The sequence below is a fragment of the Poecile atricapillus genome, chromosome 7 (genome assembly GCF_030490865.1).
Source record: "Poecile atricapillus isolate bPoeAtr1 chromosome 7, bPoeAtr1.hap1, whole genome shotgun sequence".
In the NCBI taxonomy this organism is placed as follows: Eukaryota; Metazoa; Chordata; class Aves; order Passeriformes; family Paridae; genus Poecile; species Poecile atricapillus.
Genome location: NC_081255.1, coordinates 24,550,974 through 24,573,761, shown reverse-complemented (window position 1 = coordinate 24,573,761; position 22,788 = coordinate 24,550,974). Strand labels below are relative to the sequence as shown.

The 22,788-nt window shown below is 40.2% G+C and overlaps 1 protein-coding gene across 2 annotated transcripts in view; it reads left to right on the top strand.

Moving 5' to 3' along the window:
- Nucleotides 1-22,788, top strand: part of EIF2B3 (eukaryotic translation initiation factor 2B subunit gamma) — a 104,268-nt gene that overhangs the window by 37,093 nt on the left and 44,387 nt on the right. For both annotated transcript variants that reach the window (XR_009278001.1, XM_058842841.1), the window contains exon 5: nt 13,970-14,059. Coding sequence is in view for 1 of the 2 variants with exons in the window: in XM_058842841.1 (XP_058698824.1) it covers nt 13,970-14,059 (90 nt within the window). In the remaining variant the exon portion in view is untranslated. The remainder of the gene's footprint in view (nt 1-13,969; nt 14,060-22,788) is intronic.

The following is a 22,788-nucleotide window of genomic DNA, read 5'->3' as shown; positions in this document are numbered from 1 at the left end:
GGACATGCAGTGAAAAATTAAATATATTCTCTTTTGCATTAACAAGTCCCTCCTCTTGGGTGTGCAGGAATTTGTGTATAGGTGGGTAGCTCCTTGCATGCATACAAACTGGTTTTACAAATGCTGGCTCGAGTCTGGCAGGGCTGAGTGATGCGCCTGAGCTGACACACAAGTAGTGGCACCGCTGGGCGGGCAGAGCAGCCCCAGGCCTTGTGTATCCTGAGGAAATTCCACGAGGATTCCTTGGGAGGAGTCAGTCCTGCTGCAGAAACTATCGTGTCACCTGGGCTTTGTCAGGTCCATATTGTTCTGCATAAAGTGATGTTTGTGTTTCCTCAGTTCGTGCATTTGTTTGCTGTTCTCCGCTTCCAGTTTGGCCACCTGATGGCAGCTTTTAAATTCTGTGATGTGAACTGTGGTTTTGTAACCTATATATATAGCTTTGGTCAGCACTTTCAGGATCCAGCAGAATACAAATATCAAACAAGAGCATAATCTTTTATAATTCTTCAAATAGTTTATTTTCACAGTAGAAGAGTAATTCCCTTTAGAAGGTGATCACTCCAAAGGCTAACCATGACAGATATTTTTGCAAGCAATCTGTTGTATAACATCTTCCAAGTTTATTTGGGCAGCTGTGTATGATCCATTTCTTCACTTTTTTTAATGACAGTTTTATCCATAAACAGAAAGAGTGAATGTTTTCATAAATAAATGTAATAAAACAAAGTGATACTGCCCTACTATATAGCGGCCTCATAAAGGTTGCATGCATAAAAAAAGTTATAATGAATCTGTAAATCAAGAATGTGATGAACAGCAGAAATGCCAGACTCCAGAGCAGAAATTACCTTGCAGTTCAGTGGCCTGCTGCAAAGAAATCAGTTACTTTACCTCTTCCTTCATTTCTGTTTTTTGAAGTTCTAGCTGATTGATTCACCATCTTTGAGGCAGTGGATGAAAGGATATGAGCTTGTCAATATGAGAAAGGTATCTAGTACTGAGTATGAATGATAGATCATTGCAAACTGCAGCACAATAATGTAAAAGTTTGGTTTACTTTGATGCTCTCTGCTTTGATTTCTTAATATTCCTACATGAAAACTTGTTGTGTTCACAGTGGAAGTGACTCACAAGTTCCAGTCAAGACTTCTGGAAGGCATCAGTCTGCTACCTGCCATGTGCCTGCATATCTACTGCTGATTTCACTGCTCTTCCAATGGCAATAAAAATATTGGCCATGAGTGTTAATTCATGTCTCAGTGGAAATATCCAGTCTTAGGTATCTTAGGATATGGCTGTTTCCTAAGTTCTAGATACACTGATCTGTGAATGTTTTTATTATTGGGCAGTGCCTGAAAAGTTACTGTGTGGTGAGGGGGTGAAAGCTGAACCAAATTGTTCAGCATCCAAAAGCTTGAAATGAGCAGAGGTTTTGGGAAGGTGATGTGAGGCCACCACCAGCTGTGTGCTGTGCACACAGGAGAGTTAAGCAGTGTACACAAGGGAAAGATGTGGCTGTGGCTTTGCAAAGGTTGATCTGACTTCTCTGTGAAAGTTTGCTTGTCAGAATTGTTGACCCCTGCGTGCTGGGTGATGCATGTATAGGGAGAATTAAATGAGGTTATAAAGAACAGAAAAACTGGAGAGCTTCAGAGGTATTCATTCAAGGTAAACACTGACTTGAGCTTGTACATTGTCTCTAAAAGTGAGTAATATCTTATTTTCATTTGAATGTCCATTCCCAAAATTCTGGGATCTACCATTTAAATCTACCATGAGGAAGGACAAGCAATGTCTGTACTCACAGGGATCAAAATGCAATGGGGAAAAAACGTGTATGAGAGCCCATTCTTAGTAGTCCTATTTGTTACTTTAAGCAAAATTGTCACCCTCCCTGCCGCTGTTTGTGTCCTGAAGGGAATCTATTGTTCACGTCTCTGGGGAACTCATGTTGTCATCCTGTTGAATAGTAAGACCCAAAATTGAGATTAAGAGTCACAAAAAAGCAAGAAGCCGGTGTTCTGCTGTTACTTGATCATAGGGGGCTTATTTGCTAAGCTAAGATTTTGACCACTTAGGGTTTTTTTGGCTTCTGAGTACTGTTCATTAATGTAGTTATTTCACTGCTGAATGACAGCATGTTTTTGTGCACTGCTGTCAGTTCTAGCATTGTTTCAAAATGAGAGGTGTTTCTCGTTGCCAGAAGTAGAACTGAGTATGGTTTGTACTTCCAGAAATTCCTTCATGGCTTCAGTTTGTGTTTGATTTTTGGCTGGTTTGCAAAAATATATGATCCAATTGATCCAGTCATGTTTTTAATTGAAAACATGCATAGTTTGTGTATATTAAAAAAGGATCATTTGCATGTAGGGAAGAGCTCATGAAAGTGTGTTTGAGAATTCCTACTTGCATCTGGCATAGAAAAAGTTTAGGCAATTATTTTGTGTGTGTCCACTGTGTATTTTTTTTCTTTTTTTATCAATGTACGTCAGAGGTCTGAACACAAATAAAGCATGCTATGCAGACTAATTAAACCAGTGCCTCTGTGGAAGCAATTTAGTTTCTAGAATTGCTCTTCTAAATCAGAGATGTAAACAAAAACCTAGTTATTTTTATATAATTTCCCTTTGCCTCATGTACATGATTCTGGAAGTTGAAGAGTTATATGTTTATGCCTCTTTTTACAGCAGAATATTTGCATGGCTGAATTTTTATGGAAGCCTAACTCCTGGTTTCCTTGAAGCTGAGCAAGACTACTGTACAGTGGGAACACACATTAATTTGAGTTGCTGTGAAAGGCTGTTCACGTTAAAGCTGTCAAGGCAGCAAATTGTCCTCAAGTGTTTTTTCATTAAGAGTTGTTTGCTGCTTTTGTAAAAAGAGCTGCTTCAGCCACAGAAAGTAAGTGGGGAGCTTTTCCTGAAAGAAGTGCGTGCAAAGAACGGTGTCTAGGTCATAGGCTCTTACTGTCCCTCCTTGTTTCTTCTCTACCTACCTAGGTATCTGATCACCTAGGGATGATACAGGTGGCATTGCCGTTCTGTCCCCAGAGACTCCTTTTCTTGTGCGATTGGCTTCAGTTTGTCGTTTCTTGGTTATTGTAGTTTCCTCACAGACTATGAGCTCATTGTGCAAAGATATTACCTATCTTAAAAGTAGAGAGTGTAAAAGATCATACACTCAAAGATATGGTCCATGCTCCCATTAAATATGCAATTCCAGCTTTTTGGAATAAAGCTGTTTCCAGGTGAAGTCCAATATAGTAATAAAATCTATTTGTGAAGAGTACAGCTTCTGTGGTGTGAAGAATCAGACCCACCTCTTCTGTTGCAATGCTAAAACTCCCTTTTATTTTTAATAGCAAATTATTTTGAGAGCAGAGCCCAGAAGCATGGAATTTTTAGAATTAAACTGGTCTTTTAAGGCTTCCTGTTCATTTTTGTTGTGCTTATTGCTTCTTACCTCTCTCTGTGTTTACTTTTTTTTTAAGTGTCTCTGCAAAAGCAGCCATTGTAGACTTGGGCCTTTTTTATATTACTAGCATAGTCTAGAGGGTTAGCACAGGTCTTTATAGTTAAAGATTGGTTCTAATACATTTTTTTTTTCTTTATAAACTAAGGGCAGGACTGTACACGAAATCTCTGTTATTGTATTTGTGCTTTGTACTCATGCACTTGTTGACTGTTTTACAAGCCAGTAACGTAGTAGCCACAGGCTAGGAAGCTTGCCCAGAAATCTGGCATATTTAATTAGTGCTAGTAAACAAGCAGAGTTTCAAATTTAATTTTTCCTTCTTTAATTCCTATAAACCTCAAGCCATTTAAAACTTAATTTTGACACTAGTTTCGTTTATGCAGTTGGATAATACTGAAACAGTCTACAGCCACAAACAGAATGGTCCCAGTCTTTTCCAAGCAAGAAGGGAATAGAAGTTGTTTTGTTTTAATAGTATCTGAGGTTGATGTAAAATTGTAAATTATAATCTTCAGGTCGTCCACTACCCATTTTCTTTTTGTTTCTGTTTGACTAAATGTTTCAAGATGAAGCAATTGTCCTGCCATGAGTTTAGCCTTGCAAAGGACAGGGACTGGATTTGTCGCTGCTCTGGTTTTTGTACAGAGAGCTCTTCTAAGAGCAAATGATGGAACATCTGAGCTCTGGTACTTGCCATGGCCAGTTTATTGCTTCTAGGCTGTGAGGTTTAAACTCACTGCCCAGGTGGTATAAACAACAGAGGGAGGATTCAGTTGCTGTCTTCTCACTTACTTTTCAATACCAGCTTGTGATCTGTCCTGAAAATGGTTCTCTACTGCTGCTTTCACCGTGAGGGACCACTGAAATGTAGATTTATGACATTTCTCCTATCTGTTTCATTGCTGAAACCACTCTATCTCCAGACAAGTTATGTACTGGGTGTCATAGCAATAAAATATGTGGTAATTTTGGCCAGAAAATGGACTTCATAGCTGCAGTTAAAAATTTTTTAAATTACTATTGAAATTGTGATAATACACAGATGAGCAGTGTTTTATTAGCTGTCCAGGCAGCTTTTCCTTCAAGAACATGTTTTGGTGTTGTTTTTTGTTGTTGTTGTTGTTTGTTTGGGGCTTTTTTGCCTACTTATTTACAAAGACAGCTCCTACCTCAGCATGTGCTGAAGAGAGAAACTTCACTCTAGTGTGTGTGAAGTTTCTCAGTCAGCAATAACTGTTCCAGAAAAGGAAGGAAACCTGCTCAAAGTACCTTCTCACTGCATTGAATTCAGCAGGATTTTCTTCTGCAGTATTCTAATTGCTGTATGATCACTGTTCCAAAGGAGTAAAATTCTTCCGGCTCAACCTTAAGCTTTTATTCAGATGCTGCTAATGGGTGAAAGGTGAGAGAGATTCTTGGAAATCCAGCTCTGTCTTTAGTGCAGTATGTTTTTGTTCATCTGGGCTTAATGGTATAGAGCTCCAACTTCAGCATCTTCCTGAAAGTGTTTTAGTTGTAAGTAAGTTCAGTTTCTTGTAGTAATAAGAAGCAGCAACTTCTGTTATAGCTATTAACAAGTCTGGAAATTTTAGATCATGAGTAATCTGGTCTAACCAGAAACTAATCCAGTGTGGTTGTAACCACTGTAATTACTTGTTTAAAAAAATGCAAATTTGGACTTTGGGTGGATGTTAAGGTCGTCTTGTGGTGATGATACTTTTTTGTCTAGTCTATTTTCCTTTTTTTTTTTTTTTTCCCTCTGATACCTATATTCATCATTCCATGATATTTCTAATGGTGTTTTGTAAAATGCCAGTTAGCTATTAAAAGAAATAATCATAAAGTTCTTTTGGGCTGAAAAGATGAGTGATGTCTGTCAGTGGCTTCAGTCTGACTTCAGTTCTCCTTTGGCGTTTAATTCTGCTGTCACTCTGCAAAAATAACGTGCTAATTTTAAGACATTCTTTTAATGAACTTCTTGTTTGAGACTGTCAAAATATTAGTTGATAAATGGTATAGTTTTTTTAAAACTAGAAAAGACTGTAAGTATATCTGTATTTCTTGCATGATGTTCCTATCACCTGGGATTTTTTTTACTGCAGAACTGGGCTGTACTCTAAAATTGATGATGTCCCAAGCTCTGATGGATCTCACTGTCCTGAAACCTCACAGCTCAAGGCTGATGCTCCCTTAAATCTGAGCTAGCATGTCTCTGAGGATGTGTTTGAATACACAGGCTGAGTCATGACTTCAGTGTAACCAAGTCAGGAAACCCCTCTGTTTTCCTGTAGGGAAACAGGATTCTTGAAGTCTGAGTGCTGATTCCTTAGAAGAATTTTTTCTAACATGTATTTTTCTTTTATGTACCCTTTCAGCACTGCTGAGGTGTGGAGCAGCCTGTGCCCTGGCAGTCACAGCCAGGCTCCCTTCACAGTGGCTGCAGAGCCAAGTTCTGTGCCTACTTTAATTTCTGCCTGAGATAAAGATGTTCTCATTACCTAATTAAATATTTGACGCTTGCAGTTTTTGGGATCTCATCAGTATGAGGAGTGGTTACTGTGTCAAGTGCTAAAGTGTCAAGGTTCCAGTGGAATTCATATGTGAGCAGATACAGTAGTAAAAGTATATTGTCAGTCAAAACTGAGGCAGAAGCAGTAGTTGCCAAAAATAAAAAAAACACACATAGGTTAAAGCATCAGCTAAGGAAGCTACAGACCATCAAGGAGCAGGAACAAAGTATCATTTGCTTACAGTAAATGAAGGAAATTAGCATTGCCAGGTTTATGGCAGAAATGGATTTACATGGGCTGTATTTGAATAGATTTTGCTAATATAAACCGTAACACTTAAATTTTCCCGTCTTTGGACTCAAAGCTCATGTCTTCTTGCTTTCTAGATTATATTTTTTGGTGGGAGCCAGATGCTGCTTTGTCTAATATGTAGTCTTTTCTTTCTTCTCCTCTTCTTACTTCTAACCCTAATGATCTGCTATCAGGCTCTTGTCAGGTTCTTCAGTCTGGTGAAATTTAACTTTTTTGAATGCAAATATGTTCTACAGAAAGACTCACAAAGGTGCATCTTCTGTCCTGAAGAGCCCATTTGCTTATCAGGCAAAGATCTTAGCAAAGGGAAGTGAGTGATCAGCCTGTGGCCTGTACATAGTGACAGGTTTAAAGAGATATTTTTAATTTTAATAAACTGGTGGTGCAGAATAAGGTGATTCTCATGAGGTACCTGGACAGCAACTCACAATGGGAAACCCAAGGATATGTGTGATGTCTTCAATTTGTTCTGCTTCTGGGCCCTGTGAAATGCAAGTCAAATATTTATGCTTATTTCAGCTTTGGAGGGGTTTTTTGCTTATGCTTTTACTTGCAATTTAAGGTTGGGGGAAGAAAAAATTATTTTTGCCTATGTATCTTAGTAGCCCAAAGTTACGCTCTTACCTTAAATTTCCAAATTTTGCAGATGATAAATTCTAAGAAGGACCCACCTCACCTGAAAGGTGCAGAAGGTCTTCAGACCTTGTCATGCAAGGCTCACACTGCAAGTACAGTTTTATTTGCCTTTGAGTCCAGGCCAGTGCCATGAAGAAATTGTGTCAGCCTTGCTGTGTTGAAGCTATATATTGCTAGTGACCTGCAGCTTTGACCTAGTATTCAGTTTCACTGTTTCCCATGCATTTACTGTAATTATTTGATTTAAAAATATATATCATATGTCTACTGCTTAGCCCTTTGGGAGCTGATGTAGGAGGGAGCAGCAGGAGCTGCTGTTCTTCAGTAGCCTCTATACAATCCTCCAGCTTCAGTTGTTTTTTTTAAAACTTGTTCCTCTGATGTGTTGTCATCCTTTCAGCCCTGGTGATTTTAGGGAACAATTATTTACTAAGGTGAATTTCCATGAGATAGGAAGCAAAATTAGATGAAAATTGGAAATTATTAGGGTTGCCAGGTGCAGACTTTTAGTTCTTTCTCTTTCTTCAGCAAAGAAAGAATTTCCCAAAGCTCAATTAAATCTCTTAAATCACAGTTTAGCCCAGCATAAGAAAAATAAGCTCAAACACCAGATCTGAACTAAGTGACTAAGCCATGTCCTGTTGTGTTGGAATTGAATTGGTTATAGAACACAATAATCTACTTTATTGTCATCCTGGCCTTAACTGTAGCATAAGATGATTACATTGAATGTGTATAATAATAAGGCTTACACTTTGTATATAGCCCTTTAAATATTTTGGCAGACCATAGAAAGAACCTTTACGTGCAAGGCTTGATTAATCCTTTTCCTCTGTGTATAGAACAAGTAGCTGCCAGAGCTCAAGGGTAAAACCTATTAATAATGTCTCTGGCAGTCCCCGCCCTCCTTCACAGTGTATTTATTCTCTTCTGTTCACACCAAACTCCAAGCTTATTATAATTTTGGTCTCTCTCTTTTGCTTTCCCAGTTTATACATAGCAGTCAGGGTATTCTAGCAGAATAGTATCTAGTATAAAAGTGTCTAGTATAAAATATTTGCATGAACTCTGTTTTTCCAGTGACAGAGAAAGAGAAAAGGGATGGTAGTGTTGTGGGCAGCCTGGCCCCTGCGTTATTTCCTACAGCTGTTCACACTCACTACGGTAGAGAAGACCCTTAGAACCAAGTGTAGGGAAGTGCTTTCACGGGCAGCTGTGTCTGGTGTGCTCCCAGGGGCATGCACAGTCCCCAGGGAGCGCTCCTCTGACTTGGGGTGGGTGAGGAATTACTGTTGCTCTCCTTTTCATACGGGGAAGCTGAAGGAGGATGAAGAAAAACATTTTTTTATAGTTTCATGTGATGGAGTGGCTGCACAGCCATTGGCACCCTTGCTCTTCAGCATTGAAGTCAAAAAGAGATGTTAACGTTAAAACTTGGCATTGTTGCCAAGAAAATGACTCGTTCTACAGGGAGGTCACACTGGCTTATTGTAAACCATTACTGACCTTGAGCAAATATTAATCCTGAGTTCTGACTGCTAACCTATGCTCCTTATACTAGAGAAAATGATTTAATCTTTGGCTTTCAATGAAAGTTAGTTCCTTTACCAAAAAGTTTTCAGCATGTTTTTGTCAGAAGAAGGTTCAGTTTGTGTTATAGTCTCATGGGTATATTAATAACATAATACAACAAAGAAAAATGGCATGTGGTGAAGGTTTCAAGTGAAAAATATTTATTATTCAGAAGGCTTTCAAGCAACTTAGGTCACTAGATCAATAAAACATTTTCATTTGGAAAGTACTTCCCATTTCTGGTACAGCATCTCTTTAGCAGCAGCAGCTGTGAGAGTGGATGGTGGGTAGTTGTTACCAGAACTGCAGTGTCCTGTCCTCCCTTGCCAGATCCTCAGTGGACCAAATCAAATCTTGCCCTCCTGTCTTTTTAAATAAGGTTGTTACAAAACTAGAGGAAGGAGAACAGTGAGGGGATGCCCCTGAGCAGGGAAAGCGAGGTCAAGGTTGTCCGGGGCTCATGCCATGTGTTGGGAGACACTTCACAGCAGCTTATACCATCTTGAACTCTTGGGGTCCCATTGCTGAGGTGCTTCTCAGCCAGAACTGAAGCAATCCCACCCAAGAAGCAGCATCCTCCGATTCCCCTCTGCCCACCCTCCTCTGCAGCAGCAGTCAAGGGGCGCGAGGGGGCCCGGCTGGCCCCGCCACCGCAGCTCTGCAGCCCAGAGGTGGCAGCATTTCACCGGTGGGCAAAGGAACCCCGGCACACAGTGGGGACATTCATGTGGCTAAGTGCTTTGGGATCTTTTTGGCCAAAAGCACTGTGTAAAAAATAAAAAAAAAAATTAAGGTCATAAGGTGTCTGGGATTTTTGAAGAGCCAATGTAACAGTGGTCTTTTATTATTAGTGAGTTTACAGCCAAGAGCTGTCCCGTAAATGAGCAATGCGATTTAGGGATTATTTTTTTTTCCTTTAAAAGCAGGAATGCTTGAGACATTAAAGGTGGTCTGGCAGCTTTTGCTGTGAGACTTCTCTTCATGTTGATCTGTACACTGGCTTTGTATCAACATGAGAGCACCACGTTCTTGCAGACAGGCAGGGGTCAGCACTGTGTTTGAACAGGACTGCACGCTGCTTCATGCAAGAGCACAGTTCATGGTGTGGGGGATAGGAAGAAGAGTGTTTGGCTATATGGACTATGTGAGCTACATGCCATTAGTTAGAAAAGATGCAAGTGTGGAATGCATAGTTTGCACTTAGCTTGCTGTTATTTATTTACTTTGGAAGGACGGGGAGGAAGATTAACTAATACCCATGAGCCCACGGTGGATGTAATTCAGGTATAAGTTTAGGAGCCAGATTAATAGCAGGTATGATTAGATTTTTATTGTGTCATTGCTTGGATTAGTGTTAGAGTACAGACAGCCCTAGGTCCTTGAGCTTATTTAAAGACCTTCATATTTTCCGTCAACAGCTGTATGAAGTTAGGGAAAAGGAGGCCATGGGATTTCTCTTTCTCAGCTAGTTTATTTGTGAGGTGGTGAGGTTAATGTGGCAATATCCCATGCTTAGTAGAGAGGCTTTCTGGCTTTAAGCATTGTGTGTGCTCCCTTCAGATTTATGATTTTGACCCCAGCCTGGCATTATCACACTGTCAGTGGGAGTATGGAGCTGGTTGGAACCTCTAGCTCTTGGTGGTAATCTCTCTTAATTAGTTTACAGTTGAAACAATTGTCCGACTTCTTGCCTTTAAACAAGGGAAGTTTGCTCTATCAGTGGTTGATTTCCCTGAGGGAGGAAATCCTGAGGGGGGTTATCAGGGAAAGAAAAGCTCTGGGCTCCACTTTCAAAGCAATGCCATGTATGAAGCATGCATCAATCCTGTTAGTACTGCTTATTATTTCACAATGGCGTGTCAGGAATTACAGGCACAGACTTTTCTAAGGAATCTCACAGACCTTTATGCACTCTCATCCTGAGTCAGGATTTTGTCGAATTATGTGCTAATAAAAGCTAATTTTACACATTAAATTGCATTCTTTGAAATTGCTCTTTTAATTGCTGATCTTTCCCTGACTTCTCCGCAGATTTGTCCTAGCCTTCTAATTGTCAACTTTCTGCCAGGGAGCCCTCCACGCCTCATCATTAGGACTAAAATCTGCCATCAGTTAACACACAGAGGTTATAACTGGGAGCAGCCCCCTCCTTTGCATGGGAGCACAGACAGTAATAGACACTATAGTGGCAGCACCAAAGAGAATTTTACCGTGTATTTTAATGACTTGTGCTTGATTACATTTGCTAGATTGAACTGAAGTTCATTTAGTAATTGGTATGATTCTTACAGGGTACACATTTGACATTCCTCCCTCATTAAAGAGCTACAACAATGGCTGTTGCAACTTTCATCTCAAGGGTGACCCTCTCAGATACATATCCAGTCTTTTTCTTTTGATAAACCACCCAACCCGGCATTCATTAACACTTAACCATCTGCAGCCAGCCCCTCCTAGTACCTTCTCTCTTGCTTTGATGATATAATTAAAAGCCTTCTGTATTATCTCCCTCGGAGCAATAAGTCTAGGTGCGTCAGCTCCTGCATTGTTTGTTATTCGATTCTCTCTGTATCAGCTGTTCTTGCGACGGGCTCATTTTTCATATGTTGTAAAGATTAGCTGATGGAATGGGAGATCAGAGGCATGAGACAGGAGTGTGGCTCTCGATATTAGTAACCAGATGCTCATTTGAAATGGTGATGGGGTTTGCCGTTATCTGTTAGATTATTTGGCTCCTTTGCTTTTACCTGAAGATAAACTGGTTTAAGCACTGGTCAGTGAAAATGAGCATCATCTTTAGTGGCTTGTTATGATAGAGTGCTCTTATCAGTCTGGTTTAGTGTGGCTATTCTCTTCTTGAGCCTGGTTTACAGAAATCACAGCTTTGTTTATGCATGTGCCCAAACTTGCCTGTTTGACCTTTGAAGCTGTGATTATAATATTAATCTGTGGGACTATTCTGTTGCAAATCACTTAGGTGGTCTGTATTTCAGAGGATTTCATTGTGAGACCTCCCTCTTGTCCAGCATGATGTTCCATTATTGTTAGTATATTCTACATTGAAAGCTAACTCAGACTGGTATTTCAGTACATCTTGTTGTCTGGCTGCTTTTTGTGGGAGGTTTTTTGTGTGTGATGGAGGAGCTGGGATAGCAGTGTGCTACTGTTTGTCCACTTGCACTGATTTTGTATAACTTTATAACAAAGTTGCTTAGCTACAGAAAAACTTGGTACAATGCTTGCATGCAGATATAAACTTTAGCCCACAAATCCTCAGTGTCCTGTGGTGTAGCTAAATAGCATTATTCCAGTTTGCAGGTGGGGAGACTGCATGTGTCAGAGCCACACAGACACTGGTGACAGAACCAGCATTTACTGGGGAATTCCTGTTTTACACCATTGCTCGATGCCTAGCCCCTGCAGTCTTCCTCTGCCTGGTGCTTAAGGGGGATGTGTATGAAAGATCTTGAATAAGAAGAGAAAAAACTGGCATTCTGGCACTAAAGAAATTTTGTCTTTTTAGTCATCTTCAGGTTAAGAATTGGATTTTTCCCTCCCTTTTTTGCCTCTCCTTCCTATGTTCCATCTGTTTCTATATTTTTACATGTTTATTGCCTTGTTCCATTGATTTGTTAATTTTCCCAGTAAACAATTATATTCATTACATAAATACAAAGGAACCCTTCTCAGAGAAGATAGGAAATTTCTCTCTCTCATACATACACAAAATGTGGAAAACATTCTCAGGATGCAGAGCAGGAGGGAATCTAATGACTTCCAACTGCAAGTTCTCATTAAAATTAGTGGATTCCCTATCCTCTTTGCATAAGGAACATTGCTTTTTGGGCTGCCTTCCACAGCAACATCTGGGCCACTGATAATATCAGTACTGGAGCATTACTAGGTGAGCTCATGTTTTGTTAATGAAGTAATCTACTGAAAGTCCATATATCATTTTCTAGTACTACATACTTCATTGCAAAGTGTTGTACTACTATTATAGGAGCTTTCCTTTGCAAATGGGACTTAAAGAATTTTATTATAGTCAAAAATATGCGTAGCTTGAATGGCATGTTTGAGAAATGCCACATAAGTCATGAAATGTTAAGACATAAATACTTTGGTAGTTCAAGGCATTAATTGAGAAATGAAGTGAAAAATGGCTTACTAGAACACCTGATGTTCTTGATAGCTTTGTTGTTACTAAATATTTGGTGTAATAGTATTGGCTTACTATTTATATTTATGTGCATGACCAATTTGTGAGTGATCCTTCTGCTGAGCTAACTGCATAATAAAAGTGATCATGATCACAAACATCTGACTTTAGCATATTCTGGAATAAGCAAACCAAGTTGGATAGAGTACAGTGATAAAATATGTTCATTCAAACTTAATTATGAAATCCAGACATCAAAGGAAGAAAAACGAAAACAGAGACAATTTCAGGTGTGGATTGAAATTTCTCTCCTTAATAGCCTCTGACCATGAGTGCAGTTATGAATGTCTTGAACAGCTCAGCATAGTCCCTGACTGTTGTTTTGTCTTTTTTAATCTGCAGGCTAAATATTCTTGTTGCTTTTCTGTTCTGAGAACTAGTGACAAATGTTCAGACAGCCAGAATGCTCTCAAATGAGGCCACAGATTTGTGGAAGGGAAAGTAATATTAGCCTAAAATATCTAGCTGGTTTGAGATAGGTTCCAAAAAGGGTTCCCATTATCCAAGAATAGAGAAAGCATAAGAGAAGCAATAGTCAATGAATCTTTATGGTTTAAATTTTGTCCATAAAATTTTGAAGCTACCAGAGATTCCTGAGGTTCTGAAATATTAACCTGACACTGCTCCAAAAGCAAGGAGTTCCCTGTTTGGCTTGTAATTATGAGTGGGAGTTTCACTGATCTTTCCCACCTTACTGAACTGGATAGCCAAATGCTTTGTAATTGAGCTGTGGCAATCATTTGTAATGTGTAGTGTAGGAAAGGTGAGCAGACCCCATCCCCTTCCCCTCCAGGAAGTGTTGGAGAAAATACAGTAGTGTTGTGTTTGCTGGCAGAACATGCCCAGCCTTGCATATATATTAAGGCAGGCACTTAGCCAGAAGCTTTGAATTATTGTACCCTGACATTACCCACTGTAACTTTTAGCACTCTGGGCCCATTACTTTGGCTTCCTGCCCAGTAATGTGTAATTTCCACTTACATGAGAAGATGTAGCAGGAGTAATGACTCCTTGGAGGAGGTGTTTTCTTTTGCTGCAAATCAGCCCAGGGCCAGCAGGTGTAAGTTTATATACACAGCCCAATAATGGCAGCCTGAGCTCTTCTATTCCAGCAATCCAACAGTAGATGGAAAGGAACAGACCTTTGCACACTTGTCACTATCCCCTCACCTCATTGCAAAGTCAAGTTCTTGTGAACAGCTGTGCAAAAGCTTCATGATTTCTCTTTTTTATTCTTTTTCAGGCACCCCAGAATGCACATCAGAACAGGGCTGATGGATGCCCATCTCTACTGTCTGAAGAAATATGTGGTAGATTTTCTGGTAGAAAACAGGTAAGAAACCAAGCAACACACAAGGTAGTAGCCGGCATTTGCATTGACATATGATTTACAGCAGAGCTTTTAAAGGAATTTTTTTTTCCCCACTAAATTAGCTAGCATAAAATAGAAATATAAAATAAACCAGTGTTCAAAATATTTTAACTATACAAAAAGGAATGCCAAGCATTATGTCTGAGTGTCTTATTAGGATCTTTTTGAAAAAAACAAAACAAAAACCCCAGCATAAGTGAACACTAACATTTTTGTCTCTTTTATGCATCCCTCCTTTTTCTGATGTATCTGTTCTTTTTGGCTGCTCATTTTACCAGGGCTTCCCCATTGTTAGGCTTGTGAATACATTTCTGACCTTTGATTTCCCCCACCACAGTCTGTTTTGGTCTTTGCAATCACCTTCCCTCTGCCCCTTCACATCCACCACCACTGCAGGTGGGCTATCTCTGTAGCATCCTATGTTTTTAGCTTGTGATATTCCTCTGTCAAAACTCTGAGACCACCCACTGAGAGTAAGAAAAACATCCATTTATGGAAGTGGAGAAGGATCTTAGCTATAATATTTCATGAAACAGACAAAAAAAAACCCTGTTTGTCTTTTAAAAACAAACAAATGAACACTCCCCCTCACAGTAAGTAGTTCAGTTTTGGAATGATGTCCTGTTCCTAGACTTTTTATAGCCCTCTCATGCCCATTACATATACTGAATGCTCACTGAGTTCTCAAGAGTTTTTCTCCCCTTTTAACTAAGATAAAAGATACAGGGGCTAAGTGTTGTGTTCACAGTACATTTTCTTAGCAGATAAACTGACATGTGAAAAAACATTGAGGGTGGGAGATTTATGTTAGTCTTGACCATATACAAATCTGGTGATACAGCTGGATACATGCTTGAAGGAGCCCTTCCAGAATAAGGGTCTGTGAGCGAGTTAAAATTAAGTGGAAAATCTCTGTTAACCCCGAGGGCAATTTATTACTATGCATAAGAATAAGGCTTATCTGACACTTTGACTGGTACATGGGGGCATTGTACAAGTTATTTTAGTTCCCACTTGTGTATGGAAATGTGTGAAAGGTGAGAAAGTTCAGGAGCAGCAGATGCTTTAAACTTGGAATAAACCATTTATTTAGTGTATTTTACAAAGTTGGTGAGGGTTTGGAATTCTCGTGCTTCCTGTGGTAGCATGAAGCAGTGTTTACACCTTTCTTTTGTCATAATACAGCACGTAGTACTCATTTCTTGAAATCCTAGCACCTAGTTTTGCTGAGATTAGACATTTCTGGAATATTAGAGATTTCACACATTCAGTTAACTTTCTCTGGTATTTCATTTGGTTTTGAATTTAGATCTGTGGGACAAGGATGGTCTTTGTCAGATATGTCACTCAGAGGGGCCTCTGAGTGCAAATAGCGGTAACTTCAGATTTCCAGGCTTTATGCTATTTCATTGCAAACTGGTGAGACCTTTGACTTTGTCAGTCAGGATTTTACCTTGTCTTTAACCAAAGACCTTTGTTTTAAACCAAAGCCAGTAGAATAAAATTCTTCTAATTGCCCCCAGATCCCCATAGAACAAGTCTGCTGACTTTTTGCAAGTATGAGGTATTTTTTGTTGTTTTCTATAGTGAGGCCATTCTCTGCCTTCACTATTTTTTGAAGCTGTGCTGCTTTTCTGTGACACTTCCATGACAAATAGATCATTACAGCAGTTAGGCAGCATTTCTTAATACCTGATAGCAACATCTGGCTTACCAATGGTAGATAGCTGCTTCATTCTTTTTATTACACAAATGCTGCTTATTCAGTCAATCGAGAGAGTCAATTGCAAGTAATGTGCTTAACTGGCAAATCTAGGGAATGGGACTGTTGCCATGAGGAATAACTTCAGCTTTCAGACTTTTGGCACTGGTGGGCATTTGCAGCTTGTTTTTCTTCTCTGAGGAAGGGGAGGACAGTGCATACCCAAAGATCTTTCCATGTTTGGCAGCAATATGCCAAGAGCTTTGGAAAGACTGTGGGGATTTTTTTTTTTTGCCTCAGAAGTACTGACATCTACATAATTGTTTGGGTTTAAGGATTCCTTGTAATACTTTGGTTTTTTAGTCTAGAGAGAACCTACAGTAAGATTTTGCTTCTCTGCAATTCTGCTCCAGGACTGGAGAAGCTCAGATGCCTTGTTTAAGTTGTGTGTGTTTAAAACTAACAGCAGGGACTGAAGGGAACAGTGAAGCTCTTGTATGGTGCCAGGAAGTACTGACACAGTGTACTTCCTCAATATTACAATATTTACATTGTGTTAATATTTTAACAGCGGGGTTTTATGGCAGGCAGAACACCTTTTTTCATTGTTTGTAGCTCACTGAAGCATTTACATTTTTTCAAATGTTTTTTTGACATACAAAAGTTGAAAAGATGTTGCCCAGCAGGAAAAAATTCAGATGCTACAACTGGCTTTTGTGGAGGAAAATTATGATTACTTCCATGTTGAAGCATTACATGAAAACTAATGTGGTTATCTCTATGGGATCTGTTTCTTCTTCAGTGAGCCCCAGCTTAGCTGCAAAGATATGGCAAGAACAAGCTCTGCCTGGGTGAATCTAGTTTGTTTACAGCTGTATGTGTAAGAGTAATTGGCATTCAGATTAATATATGTGTTTTAGGTAAAGTACAAAGTCACAAGCAACTAATATGAAAACAGGGGAAAAATAACATGAAGTGGCTGAACCTTGGTTATGTCTAAGTATATAAATCTTGCTTTTGAATTTGGAACAACTTTGTTGTGTGGCAGCTTTGGAAAAAGGCTGAATATTCAGCTCCAAGATGAAGTCATGATACCAAGGGTTTTTTCATCAGCTTTATCACTGTCTTGCTTTGTGGCACTAGACACATCCTTTGATTTTTCTATGCACTTGTTTCCTCTTCTGGGTCGATTGTTTGGAAAATAATCAGTATTTGTTTGGCAGCAGTGAGATTCTATGATGAGGGATGTTAGGAGAGGTCAAAATACTGTTTGGTAGCCTGTAACTCAGTTTGTAGTCTTTAAATGCATTTTTATGAACTATTTTTAAAGGCCTGAATTTATGATTATCCTGCCTGAAATTTTATTGCACTATAGCAAATCAAATTCTTGAGTTTTAAAAGGCAGAACTTGCTAGCGCCTTTGAATAAAAGTCAGAGGAAATATTCTGTTTATTAGAACACCCTCAAATATGTATGTCCAGACAAAAATAAAAAATACCATGCCCCTAATGTAATTTAAACCTGGGGAATTTATTTTTCAGGAATGGAACTGCTTTTTCTTTCCTCTCCTAGGAGGAAAAAATGCATTTTGGCAGTTAAATCTCCATCTATCACTCATCCGCTAGTTCAGCACTGGATCCTAGTGAAATCAAGTGTGCAAGGGTCCTACCCTGTCCAAATCTACCAAGCTCAAATGCTTGTGGTTCCATGCTGGCTGGGGCAACAGCTGAAGAAATTCTTGTCCATAGCAGTTTATTTCCTACAGCTGGAATTTCTTTCTCTTCTTTCCATACTTCTGCTTCAACAGGGTGGGTTGATTAAAAAGTGCTCTTTAATCAGCTGCAGTGCACTGGCAGCCTCTGCACAGGGGTCCCAGTATGAGCCTGGGAGCTCTGCCCTCAGATGAGCGTCTCCATCCCTGCTGGGGACACCCAACACTGGTGACTTCTGGGTCTGTCCACATAAGATTCACAAGACGTCACAGACCATACCCTGGTACCAGCTGGATTTATTCTTTCTGAACAGGAGCTGTGACCTCAATGTGAAGCAGCTCTCATTTGGACCAAATTGTCTGCTGGTGGTACCTGACCCTGGGGTTTATTTCAGTGGAGGCCTTTGATTCTTCACCAGGTTCCTTTCTTCATCAGTGAAATTAGAGTTGCTGAGGTTGGTCTTGATAGAGAGTGTGGTGTTGTATCACACCTCCTCATGGGAGGGAAGTCAGTTAAAAATATGAGTTCTTTGTATTTAGGTGAGAGCTTTCCTTTCCTCAGCATTTCCTCTGTCAGAGCAAAGCCAGCCTGGGGGTCTCATAGGTGCTGCGCTTTGTGGCGTGGGAAGACAGGCAAGTACAGGCCATGTGTGCTGCTGGAGCTGCTCTGCCAGCACAGGGCAGGGATAGTTGAAGGTGAACACCTGCACCACATGATGAACTGCACAATATTGCTTTTCTTAAAGCGATCGTTCCACGCGCTGAGCCAGCAGCGAGACAGAAGCAGAGGCTGTAGCTGGCTGGGGGCACGGCTCCACCCCACAGCTGGCGGGCCTCACACCCCTGGGGCCCTGGAGTGGCAGCCAGCACAGTAGCCAGTCCCTTTTTTGGCACTCTCCTGAGTGCTAGGTTGGAATCCTGCCTCACTGCTGCATTCGGAGCAGATGGAAGAAGAGAGTCCTTATTCCTTTTCCCCCGTGAACTTCATGTGTAGCAGAGGGCAGGATGTGGGCCTGTGCCGTGTGAGCCCCGCGTGTTGCACAGACATGCGCTGCTATTTCTTTGCTGTGCGCTGACAGTTGGCTTGCTAACAAGCCCAGCAAAGCTGCTACCAGGAGAAATGTGATCAAAGGGAAATTGCATGGTAGCTTGTGTTGTTTTTCCTGAAAATTTCTAAAGCTTTGGCCTGGTGAAGTAAGACACATAATTTAGAGGAAAGCAGAAGGAAGATGGATATAGAGCAACTCTTTTCCTTGTAAAGTTTTAGCATGGAAAATTCAAGTCTGATTTGGAAATTTAAGTATTGAAGATTTATCTCTGTGAATATGCTTAAGAGCATACATAATATGCATTTATAATATATGTATACATGAACGGCATTGTGCCCAAAGTCAGTTGTGCAGGTACAGACTGCAAGATTTGTTATATTTGTTAGAATTTTACCATGCTCGAAGCTGAAACCTGTAGGCATATGGAGACCGCTGTTTTCACCCTTCATTGAGGTAGACCAGAAAGTCCAAAGCCAGATCAAGGCTGCTTAAAGCAAAGCAGTATGTGATCCTCCTAATCAATAAGGTCCCCAAAATAATTTTTCTCAAATTTTATCAGTGCAGAGCTTGTCAGGGATATACTAATCAAATCTTAGTTACAGGTTGAGCATACAAAAAGCCACATTTAAAAATACTAACTTTGTAAATTGTACCACTTGCCAAATAATAAAGGCCACAGCTGAGGCTCCCTGTGCAACTTTTTACGTTTGTTTTTCCCACATATTATGGTACAGCCTCAGTTACATGACTTTGTACCGTGTTTGGAGATTTTTTTCCTCTTCTGTGACCATTGCTTCATTTATTACCTGAGATGTTTACTGGAGGGAGATACTGTTCAGTGTTGTACACAACTTCTGTAGTTCAGGTGAAGGCCACCAGGCTTATTCTCTGAACCATGTTCTGAAGATAAGTTAAATACTTTGTTTTGGAAAGGTAAAAGTAAATACGTTCCTCTTGGGGCTAATCACTGATTCTGTAATGCCCATTAACTATCTTTTCAGCACCTCTATTAGTGAAGCAGTGGTTTTTCCCCTTCTGAAAATGGGAAAACAGGGTACACAAGAGCTGGGGTTTGAAGCATCTTTCTCTTAGGTATACCATTTTTCAGTTTTTAACATTATACAGGGAGCTTATAATGTTGAAAAAAAAATAAAAAAAAAGAAAAGAAAAAAAAATCTTTTGATGATAGCTGTTGCAGGGTGATAGTGGCAACATGCAGAAATTAGATTTATGTTATGCATTTGGCACCATCCATAAAATCCTCTGACAGAAGGGAATTACCCCCCCCCAAAAAAAAAAAAATTAAAAAATCAATTCTTCAGGCATCATTCATTTGCCTTACATCTTAGCAGTTCTTTTCTCCTCTTGCAGCCTTCTACATTTAACACACATGTTCTAACAAATGAGGCCGTCATTCTTCTGCCTCATTACACAAAGGTGATTCATCCCCAGGGCATAGTCCATCTTTGCATTGGGTGAAGAGGAGATTGAGGTTGGGGAGAGAGGAAAAATTGGTGTGTTTTTAAGGGTTGTATCATAATGTGAACACACAAGGTCTCAATTGAGGTATAAGCAACATGCTTCTAGCTTAATTTGAGTGTCCGAACTGTTACCTTGATATTCTTTAAGTGTGTGTGTATATATTTATGTATGTGGCACTTGTAGAATTAATAAGGGAGTCTACTGTGACTCTTGCTAATGGAGCAGCTGTTACAGGCATAGATTTATCACTTTTCAGGTCAGTCACCAAAAGGAGATGGGATGCTCTAAACTTCAAAGAATATCCATCTCAGCATTTATAACCTTGGCCTGGAGCATACTCTTTTTCTCTGTGGCACAGTGCACGAGTCCTTCAATTACCTTGTAGGAAAGAAAGAATGGAGCATGCACAAGGTAGAAGTACTTGTACCTTTTAGAAGTAAAAAACCCAAACCAAACAGGTCTCTTCCAAGTATGTGTAAACAGTGTTTTTTCAGACTTAATCTGATGTAGTATGGGCACTTTTCCTGTTTACAAATGTAGTGCCCAGACGAAAAGACAACCCTGTGCTGTGCCAAATTCTAAGCATGGAAGTGCAAGAACTTTTCAGCAGAGCAGATGAAATATTTTTAACATGGTCAAAACAAAGGGGTTTTTCCATAATTTTGGTCTTGGAAATAACTGAGACATTTTTGAAGACACTATCCAAAAAATAATCAGCTTGAGGGAAACACCTGGCATGGGTAATTTCAGCCAAAATAGTTACACTTTGGCAAAGTTTATAAACAGATGAAGACAGAAACTTAAAATAGGAAATTCTGGGCAATTTTTCTTTAGGCACTCTAGTTGCACCATCTCTGAATGTTGGCTGTTTCAGATTTGGTGGAGGCAGATGTGTATTTGCTCAGATGTTCTGGATTCTCTGTTCTCCACCTGAGTGTCACATATACTTTGTGACATAAGAAGATCTTCAGACTTCACTCTAAAGACTGTGTAGGCATATGTAAAACAGAATTGACAACACACATATTCCTCTTATATATTAGGATATTTCACATATTTTAATGGTGTCCTTCTTCCTTTTTGCCCCATCCCTCTTCCTCCTAAAACCAAGTAAAGTGTTACTGTGTTTAGTAATGTGTTTTGCAAATCACCATTTTGTTCAGAATCTAGTTCTTAGGAACTTTTGGATGCAGAAAAAGCCACAGTTTCCCAGGTACATTCATCTGGGAAGTGGGCAGCTCTTCCCGTGGCCAGAAGGATCATGTGTGGTACTGGAAAGGCAAGAATGATAAACAGCAGCACTGTGCTCACTTCAAAAGGTCTGAGTTAGCAACTCAAAAGTCCTGGGAATGCTAAGTGCTAACATCTTGCCTGCCACCAGGGAGATCCACTTTCCCTGGGGAGCCCTTCTTTCAGGGTGCACCCCTTGAGAGTCTGAGCTATAGCTCAGAAAACAAATCAGCTTTCTGCAGTTCTTCCAGCGCTGGAGAGCTGCCTGCCAGAATTTGCCAGTAGAGAAACTTTTCTGAACTGAGCAAATTTGCAGTAAACCTTATAGCCAAAGTCAGTATGATTTATTTACAAAGTTAAACACTGGGGTTTGGGTTGGTTTTTTTTTTTTTTAACTGCTGAAATAAATAAGAGCAAATTGTGTGAGGTCACAGTGCTCTGCCTTTCCAAACTGCTTCAGCTGCAATCCCAGAGCACACTTCTCTGCTCAGCTCCCCTCTGCTGTGTCCAGAGAGCCTCTGCTGGGCCAGCACCAAGAGGGGAGAGGAAGGTTTTCTGTCTCAGGGCTGTGTTGGGAGGTCTGTGGCCATGACAAGAGCTGCAGCAGAGACACCCTTCTCCTCCCTCGATAAAGGGCAAGGCAGTGTGAGATCTTTGGAAACTGGAGGTGTAAGTGACTGTCTCTGGAGCTCCTGCTTGGATGGCTGTGTGCTATGCTGTACACAAAGGCCCCTGCAGGTTTATATTAAGGTGCTGCCCAGACTAAACCAGTGCATTTTTTCTTTTTCCCCTCTAAATGCCTTTTTATCATTCAGGCTGTCACCTGTGTTTCCTGGCAAGGGCTGCTGGCTGGGGGAGGTCTGGCAGAGCTGAACACCCAGCTTTGGTGGTCTTTGTGTGGCTGCCTGAAAGATGGCTTAAAACAGAACCTGCTCTGTGAATACCTGCGAGTTAACATGTGTCAGCCGTGTGGCTGGAAGGTTTCTCCTCTGCTGTAAAGAGAGATTTTATAATGAATACTTTCCTTGTGATTAAAACAGATAAATAAACAAATAGGTTCTGCAGGAAGTGTACTGTGTGAAGTCAGGGCACATAGATTGTAGCTTTTCAAACAAGAGAAAAAGGGGGAAAACTACCTCACAATCAACCAAGCCCAGGCTCCTCCTTAGTGCATTTAATCTATTACAATGTGAAATGGCAATTAATCTTCCCCATTTCCTTTCCTTGTCAAACATATCCAGCTGTTGTAGCTTTCCCTACTTCTTACTAGAAATGCCAGGATTTAAGATTTGTTGATGTCCTCCTCCTCCAGGGTATCATTACTGTTATCATCTTTCCATGGTACCAATCAGGCTTACTCCTGAAACCTCAGGGGGAAAGGCCCTAGTGATCCAAACTAGATTTAAACACATTATGATTTTAAGCAAATGCCTTCTGTAAGAAATACAATTCCTTTTCCTGTTGGCATACTACCTGGGAGTAGATATATCTTTGGATATGCCAAATTGGAGCTGAT